The 13,136-nt window shown below is 42.1% G+C and overlaps 1 protein-coding gene across 1 annotated transcript in view; it reads left to right on the top strand.

Moving 5' to 3' along the window:
* Positions 1-7,446, top strand: part of LOC311112413 (atrial natriuretic peptide receptor 1) — a 46,157-nt gene extending 38,711 nt beyond the window's left edge. Inside the window, exons 24-28 of the mRNA XM_084155525.1 lie at positions 4,004-4,072; positions 4,789-4,963; positions 5,212-5,310; positions 5,794-5,885; positions 6,639-7,446. Coding sequence (XP_084011651.1) covers positions 4,004-4,072; positions 4,789-4,963; positions 5,212-5,310; positions 5,794-5,885; positions 6,639-6,686 — 483 coding nt within the window. The 3' untranslated portion in view covers positions 6,687-7,446. The remainder of the gene's footprint in view (positions 1-4,003; positions 4,073-4,788; positions 4,964-5,211; positions 5,311-5,793; positions 5,886-6,638) is intronic.
* Positions 7,447-13,136: the final 5,690 nt, after the last annotated feature.

The raw sequence follows: 13,136 nt of genomic DNA, 5'->3' as shown, positions 1-13,136 counted from the left end.
GTCACTTATGAACATTTTTGAACATCTTGGCATGGTTCTGTTATAATCTCCACCCGGCACAGCCAGAAGAGGACTGGCCACCCCTCATAGCCTGGTTCCTCTCTAGGTTTCTTCCTAGGTTTTGCCTTTCTAGGGAGTTTTTCCTAGCCACCGTGCTTCTACACCTGCATTACTAGCTGTTTGGGGTTTTAGGCTGGGTTTCTGTACAGCACTTCGAGATATTAGCTGATGTAAGAAGGGCTATATAAAATAAAATTGATTGATTGATTGATTGAGAGGATGGCTTTCACTTCAGCAGTAATAAATTCATGAACTTCTTTGAGGAAAAGAGCATGACCATTAGAAAGCAAATTACGGACTCCTCTTTGAATCTGCGTATTCCTCCAGGGCTTAGCTGTCCTGGATCTGCACAGCTCTGCGAGGGCCTGGGATCGGGAGAGACACTTAAGTGTTTTAGTACTATATCTCTTGACACAATGATGAAAATAATCATGGCCTCTAAACCTTCAAGCTGCATACTGGATCCTATTCCTACTAAACTGCTGAAGGAGCTGCTTCCTGTGCTTGGCCCTCCTATGTTGAACATAATAAACAGCTCTCTATCCACCGGATGTGTACCAAACTCACTAAAAGTGGCAGTGATAAAGCCTCTCTTGAAAAAGCCAAACCTTGACCCGGAAAATATAAAAAACTATCGGCCTATATCGAATCTTCCATTCCTCTCAAAAATTTTAGAAAAAGCTGTTGCGCAGCAACTCACTGCCTTTCTGAAGACAAACAATGTATACGAAATGCTTCAGTCTGGTTTTAGACCCCATCATAGCACTGAGACTGCACTTGTGAAGGTGGTAAATGACCTTTTAATGGCGTCAGACCGAGGCTCTGCATCTGTCCTCGTGCTACTAGACCTTAGTGCTGCCTTTGACACCATCGATCACCACATTCTTTTGGAGAGACTGGAAACCCAAATTGGTCTACACGGACAAGTTCTGGCCTGGTTTAGATCTTACCTGTCGGAAAGATATCAGTTTGTCTCTGTGAATGGTCTGTCCTCCGACAAATCAACTGTACATTTCGGTGTTCCTCAAGGTTCCGTTTTAGGACCACTATTGTTTTCACTATATATTTTACCTCTTGGGGATGTTATTCGAAAATATAATGTTAACTTTCACTGCTATGCGGATGACACACAGCTGTACATTTCAATGAAACATGGTGAAGCCCCAAAATTGCCCTCGCTAGAAGCCTGTGTTTCAGACATAAGGAAGTGGATGGCTGAAAACTTTCTACTTTTAAACTCGGACAAAACAGAGATGCTTGTTCTAGGTCCCAAGAAACAAAGAGATCTTCTGTTAAATCTGACAATTCATCTTGATGGTTGTAAAGTCGTCTCAAATAAAACTGTGAAGGACCTCGGCGTTACTCTTGACCCTGATCTCTCTTTTGACGAACATATCAAGACTGTTTCAAGGACAGCTTTTTTCCATCTACGTAACATTGCAAAAATCAGAAATGTTCTGTCCAAAAATGATGCAGAAAAATTAATCCATGCATTTGTTACTTCTAGGTTAGACTACTGCAATGCTCTACTTTCCGGCTACCCGGATAAAGCACTAAATAAACTTCAGTTAGTGCTAAATACGGCTGCTAGAATCCTGACTAGAACCAAGAAATTTGATCATATTACTCCAGTGCTAGCTTCCCTACACTGGCTTCCTGTTAAGGCAAGGGCTGATTTCAAGGTTTTACTGTTAACCTATAAAGCGTTACATGGGCTTGCTCCTACCTATCTTTCCGAGTTGGTCCTGCCGTACATACCAATACGTACGCTACGGTCACAAGACGCAGGCCTCCTAATTGTCCCTAGAATTTCTAAGCAAACAGCGGGAGGCAGGGCTTTCTCCTATAGATCTCCATTTTTATGGAACAGTCTGCCTACCCATGTGAGAGACGCAGACTCGGTCTCAACCTTTAAGTCTTTACTGAAGACTTATCTCTTCAGTAGGTCATATGATTGAGTGTAGTCTGGCCCAGGAGTGTGAAGGTGAACGGAAAGGCTCTGGAGCAACGAACAGCCCTTGCTGTCTCTGCCAGGCCGGTTCCCCTCTCTCCACTGGGGTTCTCTGCCTCTAACCCTGTTACAGGGGCTGAGTCACTGGCTTGCTGGTGCTCTTTCATGCCGTCCCTAGGAGGGGTGCGTCACTTGAGTGGGTTGAGTTACTGACGTGATCTTCCTGTCTGGGTTGGCGCCCCCCTTGGTTTGTGCTGTGGTGGAGACCTCTGTGGGCTATACTCGGCCTTGTCTCAGGATTGTAAGTTGGTGGTTGAGGATATCCCTCTAGTGGTGCGGGGGCTGTGCTTTGGCAGAGTGGGTGGGGTTATATCCTTCCTGTTTGGCCCTGTCCGGGGGTTTCTTCGGATGGGGCCACAGTGTCTCCGGACCGCTCCTGTCTCAGCCTCCAGTATTTATGCTGCAGTAGTTTATGTGTCGGGGGGCTGGGGTTAGTTGGTTATACCTGGAGTACTTCTCCTGTCTTATCCAGTGTCCTGTGTGAATTTAAGTATGCTCTCTCTAATTCTCTCGTTCTCTCTTTCTCTCTGAGAACCTGAGCCCTAGGACCATACGTCAGGACTACCGGGCATGCTGACACCTTGCTGTCCCCAGTCCGCCTGGCCTTGCTGCTATTCCAGTTTCAACTGTTCTGCCTGCGGTTACGAAACCCCTACCTGTCCCAGACCTGCTGTTTTCAACTCTTAATGATCGGCTATGAAAAGCCAACTGAGAGACCTGAGCCCTAGGACCATACGTCGGGACTACCGGCCGTGGTGACTCCTTGCTGTCCCCAGTCCGCCTGGCCTTGCTGCTATTCCAGTTTCAACTGTTCTGCCTGTGGTTATGGAACCCCTACCTGTCCCAGACCTGCTGTTTTCAACTCTTAATGATCGGCTATGAAAAGCCAACTGAGATTTATTCCTGATTATTATTTGACCATGCTTGTCACTTATGAACATTGAACATCTTGGCATGGTTCTGTTATAATCTCCACCCGGCACAGCCAGAAGAGGACTGGCCACCCCTCATAGCCTGGTTCCTCTCTAGGTTTCTTCCTAGGTTTTGGCCTTTCTAGGGAGTTTTTCCTAGCCACCGTGCTTCTACACCTGCATTACTAGCTGTTTGGGGTTTTAGGCTGGGTTTCTGTACAGCACTTCGAGATATCAGCTGATGTACGAAGGGCTATATAAAATAAAATTGATTGATTGATAGCTTTGGATGTGATTTGATTATTGTGAAGCCAAATCCAAACTGACCTCTCTTGGGGGGTGATTTGCTGCGCCAGGACATCCCACAGTTGAGCTCAGCTCAACGCTGATTGGCTAATAATTGTATACTTTTTTTATCAAGGGAGGCCAAATGCTTGCTGGCATCAATCGATCAAATGCTACGGCGGCAACATTTCATACCCTTTTGTTCCAGACAGCATCAGATACATGAGCCACACATACTGAGACAGAGGGGGCTCTGTTTCCCTCGCTAGGAGGATTTCACCGGTGAGATTCAGCCACTTGCAAATTGACAGAAAAATATGAAAACACAGAGAGACTAAATATATATATATATTTTTTTAATCAAATATTTGAGGAAGCTTGGCTTCCCTTGGCAACCATGAATACATGCCACTGTGTGTGTGTGTGTGTGTGTGTGTGTGTGTGTGTGTGTGTGTGTGTACGTATATAGGATCTTAATTTGGTCACCCTGTTGCAGAAGAACTTCCCTGCAATGCACGAAATGTAAAACTTGTAGTGTATCAGAGGTTTAAAAAGGATACTGAAGTTTGTAATTTCCACTTTAACATTTCAAATTTGCATCATTCACATTTCCTGTTGCTGCGGGATTATTTTCCTGCTGTAGCGAACTGGCTCAAATTAAGATCCTACATCTGTGTCCATGCATGTGTGATTAGACCAAAAAATTAATCAATGCTGAAAGTTTCTTTCCCTTTAGGTGGTGAACGTGCTGAATGACCTGTACACGTACTTTGACAATATTATCGACCACCACGATGTTTACAAGGTAGTCCAACAATCTACAGATGTAGGATCTTAATTTGATCACTCTTTTGTTGCTGAGAAAATGCAAACTTGTAGTGTATTTGAGTTTTAAAAGGTTGTCTAAAGTTTGTATTTCCACATGGAAATTTCAGACTTGATTTCCCCTAATGAAAAATGTATCAATCCCTACAAAAATGTCCATTAATTATAATCCACATATTAATTCACATTTGCTCAAATTAAGATCCTACATCTGTATTGCTTGTTATATTACACTGTATTGATACTGTATTCAATTAACGTTAAATATTTTCTATTGTTTAAATTTTAACAAAAAGACATCTACCTGTATAGCACAGGAGGTTTGTGGCTCCTTAATTGGGGAGAACGGGCTCGTAGTAATGACTGGAGCGGAATTCTGGAATGGTATCAAATACATCAAACACATGGTTTCCATGTGTTTGATGCCATTCCATTGCTCCATTCCGGACATTGTTATGAGCCGTTCTCCCCTCAGCAGCCTCCTGTGATGTATAGATTAGAAATGTACTGTTCAATGTGTGTAATGATGTATGCATGTTATATGTCTGTTTTTACCTTTTTACCTTGTAAGCCAGAGCGCCGAAGTCTAATTGGCATTTTGTGACAATATAATTATCTTATCTCCTTCATCTGAGTGGGATCGACATCGACTACTGTACCAACAAAATGGATGACCTGTACCATCCTCTTTTTCAGGTGGAGACCATTGGCGATGCATACATGGTGGTATCTGGCCTGCCCATTAGGAACGGGGACGACCATGCCAAGGAGATTGCCCGCATGTCTCTGGCAGTGGTGCGGGGCATGAGACAGTACAACAGTCCACACGTGCCCCAGCAGCAACTCAAAGTCCGCATTGGACTCCACTCAGGTACAAAGCAATCCTTAACTAAGATAAACTGTAGTCTTAAGGACAAGAAACATTATAACGAACATCGGCCGTCCGCAGTAGATCGCCTGCTGGGTTTTGATGAACGGTGGCAATTCATCATGTAGAATCGTTGGGAAATGAACAGGAAACGGCGGCTGATGTTCTGTGGTCAGAGGTGATAGGACGGCCAACCGCTTTTAACCGTTCGTCAACACGGCCTGTTTTGGCCTTTAAAATCTGTCTCTCAGGTCCATGTGTGGCTGGTGTAGTGGGACTGAAGATGCCCCGGTTCTGTTTGTTCGGAGACACAGTTAACACTGCCTCACGGATGGAGTCACATGGCTCACGTAAGCTCACATCACTACTTTCTATACTCTCAAAATGTCTCCCTTCATTCGATATGTCTTCAATGGAAATATGCAAATCACATACAAATGAAGGCTTTTAGCCGTTAAAGCTGGAGTGCCTTCACTGCCTCGAATGAAATATATATATTTTATTTTATTGCCAAAAGGAATTGTATTTTTTTTATTGCCTTTCATCCAAAGTGCACCCTTCCTAATACTCTGATAATAAACAATGTAAGCTACAGTAAGTAGCACTCCCACTAGCACCAACCATTCTCTTCAGTATTCATTATGTCTCTACTGTTCTCAAAGGTTCTTGAAACCACTGCATTCAGAATTGGTGCGTTAACCAAAATCAAAACATACGATTCCGTGTAGAGGGTCGGCACTCCAAAAAGAGAGTGGTTATTTGATGCTATTTATTCATTTCAGAGGCAACAAGAGTAAAACAAACATGTTGATAGTGTTTACTGTCCTCTTCAGCATTGAAGATCCACGTGAGCAGCTCCACCAAAGCTCTCCTGGACACATTTAGGACGTTCCGCTGTGATCTGAGAGGAGACATCCACATGAAGGTACAGGAGCTCTTTACACACATAAATATCATAGAGGACCACTCTTCACTTACACACCCACAACATGCTGCACTTAGGCCTACCTCTAAACTACCATCTCTGACATCAGCAAAATGAAATTATGGTTTCAAAAACACTTTAATGGGTTGTCTTTTTAGGTTGTGACTTGTGAGCATAAAGACACATTTCCTGTGAGTTAATGGACAGAAAAGTACATCTTATCATACCTTATCTTATATCATTAGTGATATAACCTGGGGATGTGTCCAAGTGAATGGTCATTTTATCCAAAATGGCTTACAGATGTCGCAATGTCCTATCACAGCTGAGGGGAGACAATTCTAAAAACTCTGATGTAATAACCTGATACTCATATGTTTCCCATATAGCTTGGTGAGATGGCTTTAGGTATATGCACTGGTTCAGGTTAACAAAGCATATACAAGTAGACCAATTCCGCTAGGACTTGGCAGATCGTTCTGTAGATAGAGAAGAAGAGAAATCCAAATTAAACAAATGGGTTAAAGCTTTTTGAATGAACCCTATCATCTCTCATTTGTATCTATTAAGGAGGATACACGAAAGCATACCAAGTCTACAACATTCTTGTAAAGTAGCGGCCAGTTTAGTTGACTGGCCACAGCTGGGGCATGGGATAATAATACGTTTGGCTGCTTTTGACAGCTTTTATATTGAAGGCAATTTCTAAGTTTGTCCACTCTAGACATTTTCCCTCTCTTTGTTTTATTGCAGGGGAAGGGGCTTGTGAGGACATTCTGGCTTTTGGGAGAAGACCAGTGAAAATGTTATGTTTTCTGTAATTTGATTTGGTCTGTCTCTCAGAAGTAAAGAGCAAATAAAAAATTAAAACATCTAATATATTTGTATGTACTGTAACTTATTTTCCTATTTTTTTTGATGCAATTTGTAGTTTGAGTGCAATGTCAAGGATCACTGAGCAAATGCTTATTCTTTGGAAAATGGATGTAGTATCAAAATATCAAAGCTATCACCATTCCAATTCTTGGATGTTGTGTACTGTACAGTATTTTCTCTACCTTTATGTTTTTGTATGGCTTCTTATTTATTGGTTCACCTTTAAAGAGCCAACTCTATTCACTAGAGGTTTTATATATTTCTACATTATTTTATATATACAGTATTATGTTTTTTAAATCTTATATCTCATTGCATGATCATTTATTAAAAAAAAATATTAAATAATTATTTCACAAATGATTGATGTGTGAGTGTCACGGATTCTGCCGAGGCTGCTCCTCCTCCTTGCTCGGGCAGGCTTCGGCGTTCGTCGTCCTCGGAGTACTAGCTACTGCCGTTCGATGTTATCGGTGTTTGTTTAGTTTTGTCTGTATTGTTTACACCTGTTCGTCATTATGTTTAATTGTTTCCCTTATATTACCCCCGTCTCTCATCAGGACATTGTGTGTGATTGTTTTTCCCTTCACGGTTGTCATTTTAGTGAGCGGGTTATTTCCTCCCTGCGTGGAGTTATTTTCTGTGTTCTTTTGGATCCTTATCGGATTAAAGTACATGTCCGAGAGTTCTGTATCCTGCGCCTGACTTATTTTACCGCATCTCACCGACAGTCGTGACAGTGAGACTCTAGTAGAGTGTAAAATTTCTGGTATGTTATGTGATCCACTACATTTCTCCTGAGTGGTGCAGTGGTCTAAGGCACTGCATCGCAGTGCTAACTGTGCCACTAGAGATCCTGGTTCGAATCCAGGCTCTGTCGCCGCCGGCCACGACCGGGAGACTCATGGGCGGCGCACAATTGGCCCAGCGTCGTCCAGGGTAGGGGAGGGAATGGCCGGCAGGGATGTAGCTCAGTTGATAGAGCATGGTGTTTGCAACGCCAGGGTTGTGGGTTCGATTCCCACGGGGGGCCAGTATAACAAAAATATTTATTCACTAACTGTAAGTCGCTCTGGATAAGAGCGTCTGCTAAATGACTAAAATGTAAATGTAAATGTAATTTCTCACAACATTTCTTTCTTTGTTTATAACCAATTTGGATAGATTACGCAACTAATGGAACACTTTTATTGAGCAGTGATAATGGTAATTTCACTCTGTACCAGAGAGATAAGCTAGTTCAGCTTAGTTCACTTCCTAAAGGGGTGCAGCCTATGTCAGCACATTTTAATGGAAAACATTGTTTATCATTGTTTTGACTCAGTGGCAGATCGTTTAGGAGAGATCAGTCATTAGAAGGACTAAATTAGACTTGACAATAGCAGGCCATTCAGGCCATTGACCAAAAGCACACACACACACACACACATACACACTCGTCTCAAGTACCCACCTAGGACCAGCTTGGCCATTAGGGCCATTACTAAAAGCTCTGGAGAGTGCAGTCTTTTAATTATCGCCGTGAAATGGCTTTGAAGATTGGATCTTAATGTTGTTTCAAATTACAGTTGTTGAAATTAACTTCTTTTGATGCAACATTCTTCTCTCTTGGCCTTCGCTGCTGGTTTCAATGCGGCAAAACAAAATGAAGTACTTTGTTCCTGTCCCATGTTATTTTGGTTTCTGTCAACGTGGTTTCATCCGACCTTGCATCACCTTTCAAGACTCATGATTTCCCAGGATACGAGTGACTGACAATAAAATGAGTCAATTTAAAGAAGATCTAGGGGAAATTTAAACAGATCAGCCAGGAGGTTTTGAGCTTGCCAATAGTTAGGGCATGCATACTGGGAAAACAACAATTAGAATTGGCATGCACTGTGAAACGTTCAGTTTTACACTAGATTTGGCTTGGATTTTGGAGAGCAGCCGTTTGCTACATTAATTACTATGGCAAGTTAAGATGATGCCAGCTGCTACGTGACGTCCATAGACCATTTCTAAAGGGGAAATTACTCGTAAACCTTTACTTCCTGGTCCTCCTTCCTGTGATTGCCTTCCCTATAATGGGCTGCTTTCCAAATGGCACCCTATTACCTCAGCCTGTAAATTGTAAGCACTGTATAAGGAATCAAAAGTAGTGCACTATATAGGGAATATAGTGCCATTTGGAACGCAGATATAGTCCTACTGATGCAACTAAACTCCTAAGTCAGTGTTTCCCAAACTCGGTCCTGGGGACCCCAAGGTGTGCAACTTTTGGTTTTTGCTCTAGCTGATAATTAATTAATCAAGCTTTGATTCTTTGAATCAGCTGTGTAGTGTTAGAGAAAAAACCAAAACGTGCACCCCTTGGGGTCTCGAGGACCAAGTTTGGGAAACGCTGTCCTAAGTACAGTGAGGGAGGAGGGACAAAAGAGAGACAGATAAAGGTTAAAACCCTTACAAAATTGACTCATAACGGATGGCTTTAAAGGTTGCTCTGCATGCATGAAGATTGTCCATTTAAAAGGTGGTCCTAGTGTGTCATAGTCTAAGGTTCTTTTATTGATCTAAAATGCCAGGCTTTGTATTTCTTAAAGCACTACGTTCACCCTCAGTGTGACCATTTAAAGGTGGCCTCACTTGGACAGTTTTCTTTCTCTGTTCGTCTAGTGTTGTGATCTGGTCTGGTCTGGTCTCAAACCTTTATGAAACATTTATCTACAATATTTTTGATAAATGATTTAATAAACATTAGCCTTTATTAAACATTTACCCCCCCTCCACTATGTGTTCTTTGATGTGTGTTCTACAAAATATATACAGTATGTTGTATTATAATAGGGAACATTATTGCACCGACTATTGTTGTTTAGCTATCCTTGAACCAAAACAGGTTTTTAGTCTGTGGAGTTGACATTTCAAACGCATTAGGTGTCAGGTAGTACAGTACATCTAGTGTCCTTCCGAAATGGCACATTATTCCCTACATACCCATAGGGTTCTGGTCAAAAGTAGTGCACTATGTAGGGAATAGGGTGCCATTCGGGACACAACCCTAATAAAACTATTAATAATAAGTACATGGAAGACTTTTAGCGGTTTGGAAATATGTCATGTTTTATATGATTGGACATTATGGAAGTGTATCAGAGGAACGACTGCGGCTTAGTCTGCATGCAGCACTTCCTTTTAATTTAGATACTTTAAAGTACAACAGTGCGTTTTAATACACACAAATGCCTATTTAAAAGCATCCGACTTCATTAAAGGAACGCAGATGAGGATGAATTAATCCCTAATATACAAACTCATGAATATTAAATTGGTCTCCATAGCAATAGCAGTGAAATAGGCTATTGAAGTATAATTATGCACTGGGCTGAGATGGGTTTCGTGCTCCACTTTAGAAAAGCAATGACTTTTTCTTTGCAATTTTATTGTTGTTGTATTATACCTATATTTTGTCAGTTTCTTATTCTACACTGCTCAAAAAAATAAAGGGAACACTAAAATAACACATCCTAGATCTGAATGAATGAAATAATCTTATTAAATACTTTTGTCTTTACATAGTTGAATGTGCTGACCACAAAATCACACAAAAATTATCAATGGAAATCAAATGTATCAACCCATGGAGGTCTGGATTTGGAGTCACCCTCAAAATTAAAGTGGAAAACCACACTACAGGCTGATCCAACTTTGATGTAATGTCATTAAAACAAGTCAAAATAAGGCTCAGTAGTATGTGTGGCCTCCACGTGCCTGTATGACCTCCCTACAACGCCTGGACATGCTCCTGATGAGGTGGCGGATGGTCTCCTGAGGGATCTCCTCCCAGACCTGGACTAAAGCATCCGCCAACTCCTGGACAGTCTGTGGTGCAACGTGGCGTTGGTGGATGGAGCGAGACATGATGTCCCAGATGTGCTCAATTGGATTCAGATCTGGGGAACGGGCAGGCCAGTCCATAGCATCAATGCCTTCCTCTTGCAGGAACTGCTGACACACTCCAGCCACATGAGGTCTAGCATTGTCTTGCATTAGGAGGAACCCAGGGCCAACCGCAACAGCATATGGTCTCACAAGGGGTCTGAGGATCTCATCTCGGTACCTAATGGCAGTCAGGCTACCTCTGGCGAGCACATGGAGGGCTGTGCGGCCCCCCTAAGAAAACCTTCTTGCCACAGCTCGCATTGATGTGCCATCCTGGATGAGCTGCACTACCTGAGCCACTTGTGTGGGTTGTAGACTCTGTCTCATCCTACCACTAGAGTGAAAGCACAGCCAGCATTCAAAAGTGACCAAAACATCAGCCAGGAAGCATAGGAACTGAGAAGTGGTCTGTGGTCACCACCTGCAGAACCACTTCTTTATTTGGGGTGTCTTGCTAATTGCCTATAATTTCCACCTGTTGTCTATTCCATTTGCACAACAGCATGTGCAATTTATTGTCAATCAGTGTTGCTTCCTAAGTGGACAGTTTGATTTCACAGAAGTGTGATTGACTTGGAGTTACATTGTGTTGTTTAAGTGTTCCCTTTATTTTTTTGAGCAGTGTATATATATATATACATTCTTTACATGTATTTATCCCCTTATTTTAGGCACTAAACTATCTCCATACATACTTCCATTCATTTTTTAAACTGGTATCAGGACCTTCAGACGAGTCTTGTGAGGGTTGTGGGCGTCCTAGAGCTAAACGGAGAACACCATCGTGTTCGTTAGAATCTCAGCTGTCCACAGATGCGTCATGTTAGTGTGTAGCCATTTGGACGCTACAGACAGAAGTTGGCAGAAGAGGTTGTATCGACTTCAGACGAGTCTTGTGAAGCTTGTGGGCATCCTAAAGCAAAACGGAGAATGCCATCCTGTTCATGAGAGTATTGTGGTCAGTACTTTGTAGGCCAAACCTCCATGGGTTGATAAATTTGATTTCCATTGATAATTTTTGTGTGATTTTGTTCTCAGCACATTCAACTATGTAAAGAAAAAAGTATTTAATAAGATTATTTCATTCATTCAGATCTAGGATGTGTTGTTTAAGTGTTCCCTTTATTTTTTTGAGCAGTGTAGTTTCCTGATCTTTCTTATATCTCTCAGATATAGGACAAACTTCAGAATAAAATTCCTTTAGATTTTTGGGGGGTATTATCTGTTGTTCCATGTAGTGAATCTATTATTCAATGCGTTTCAATTGGCTAGAGGGTTTTTAATCCCCTAAATGGAAGCTTGGTTTCAATGAAAGACGTTGATGATGATGAGGATGTTTAAACGGTGACTTCACTCTTTTCATCGGTGCTGTTTCATTACATTACACCCTGTCTCTTACTGCCAGTTCTTAATAAAAAAGAATTTAAAAAAACATCTAAATGAGTTACGAAAAAAGAGGAAAGGGAGGGAGGGAAGTCTGAGGCAGACATGGGTGTGCCAGATTGGCGGGGGTTTTCACTTTTGTGACTATTCTATTGCACCAGGCAAGCTACATCAAGCCCAGTTAAACCATTTGAAATGGTTTAAAGTAGTATTTGAACCCAGCTCTGGTCTGGGTCTCTAACTGTTTGGCTTGGCTTGCTGCCAGGCAACCAGGAGGAGTTTTGAAGTGGTCATTAGGGGGCTGGGTTGTGAGAGTGGTGCCTTCTGGGTCACGGTGCCCTGGCCCTTCCCCGAGTAACAGTCAAAGCCAATTAGACCTGGGTTTAAGTCGTAATTGTTTTCTTTCAAACAGCTCTATGAGAGTTTGATTGAGCACTTTTGGAATAGTTCCAAAAGTGCAAAGTCCTTTCCCACCCTGCACTCTAGGCAGTTTCAATCAAATGCTCAAAGTGTTTGGAAGAAAACAGATACTATTTGATCCCAGGTCTGGAGCGAGCCATCCGGCTCCACTGTAATCCATCAATCTCTTGTGGCAGACAACTGATGGCCCTTTAACAATTGGAGGTCATTTTGTGGCAGTTTTATGGGGATGAGAGGGTTGAGAGGTTTTTGTGATTGGCCGTAATTGGTTTTTCTGGGACAATTTGAAGCTATTGTTTTGAGAAAGGCCCTATCTTGAGGGACAAAAATAATCAGCTCTATAGCATGATTTCATGCAGTTACATCATTACAAGTGACCAAGATTTGAACCCAGGTCTCCTGCGCACCAGTAGAGCATATAAGCCTTTTAGCCAAAGCAAGGTAAGGTAAGGTTACTTGAGCATGGTTCACTCCACCGACTCGCCTCTGTTACATCAGTTGCACATTGACAACATCAAAACATATTCTGCCCCACCATAACCCTCATGCTGCCTCTTCCTATAATAATATGCGTGATCATGTTCTCGATTAAACAGCCAGGCCAATTAAACCCCCTTGAGTGAACATAACAAATCGCCTATCGCCCAAGAA

Source organism: Coregonus lavaretus (assembly GCF_964263955.1).
Source record: "Coregonus lavaretus genome assembly, chromosome: 38".
Classification (NCBI taxonomy): domain Eukaryota; kingdom Metazoa; phylum Chordata; class Actinopteri; order Salmoniformes; family Salmonidae; genus Coregonus; species Coregonus lavaretus.
This window is presented reverse-complemented; position numbering and strand designations above follow the sequence as displayed.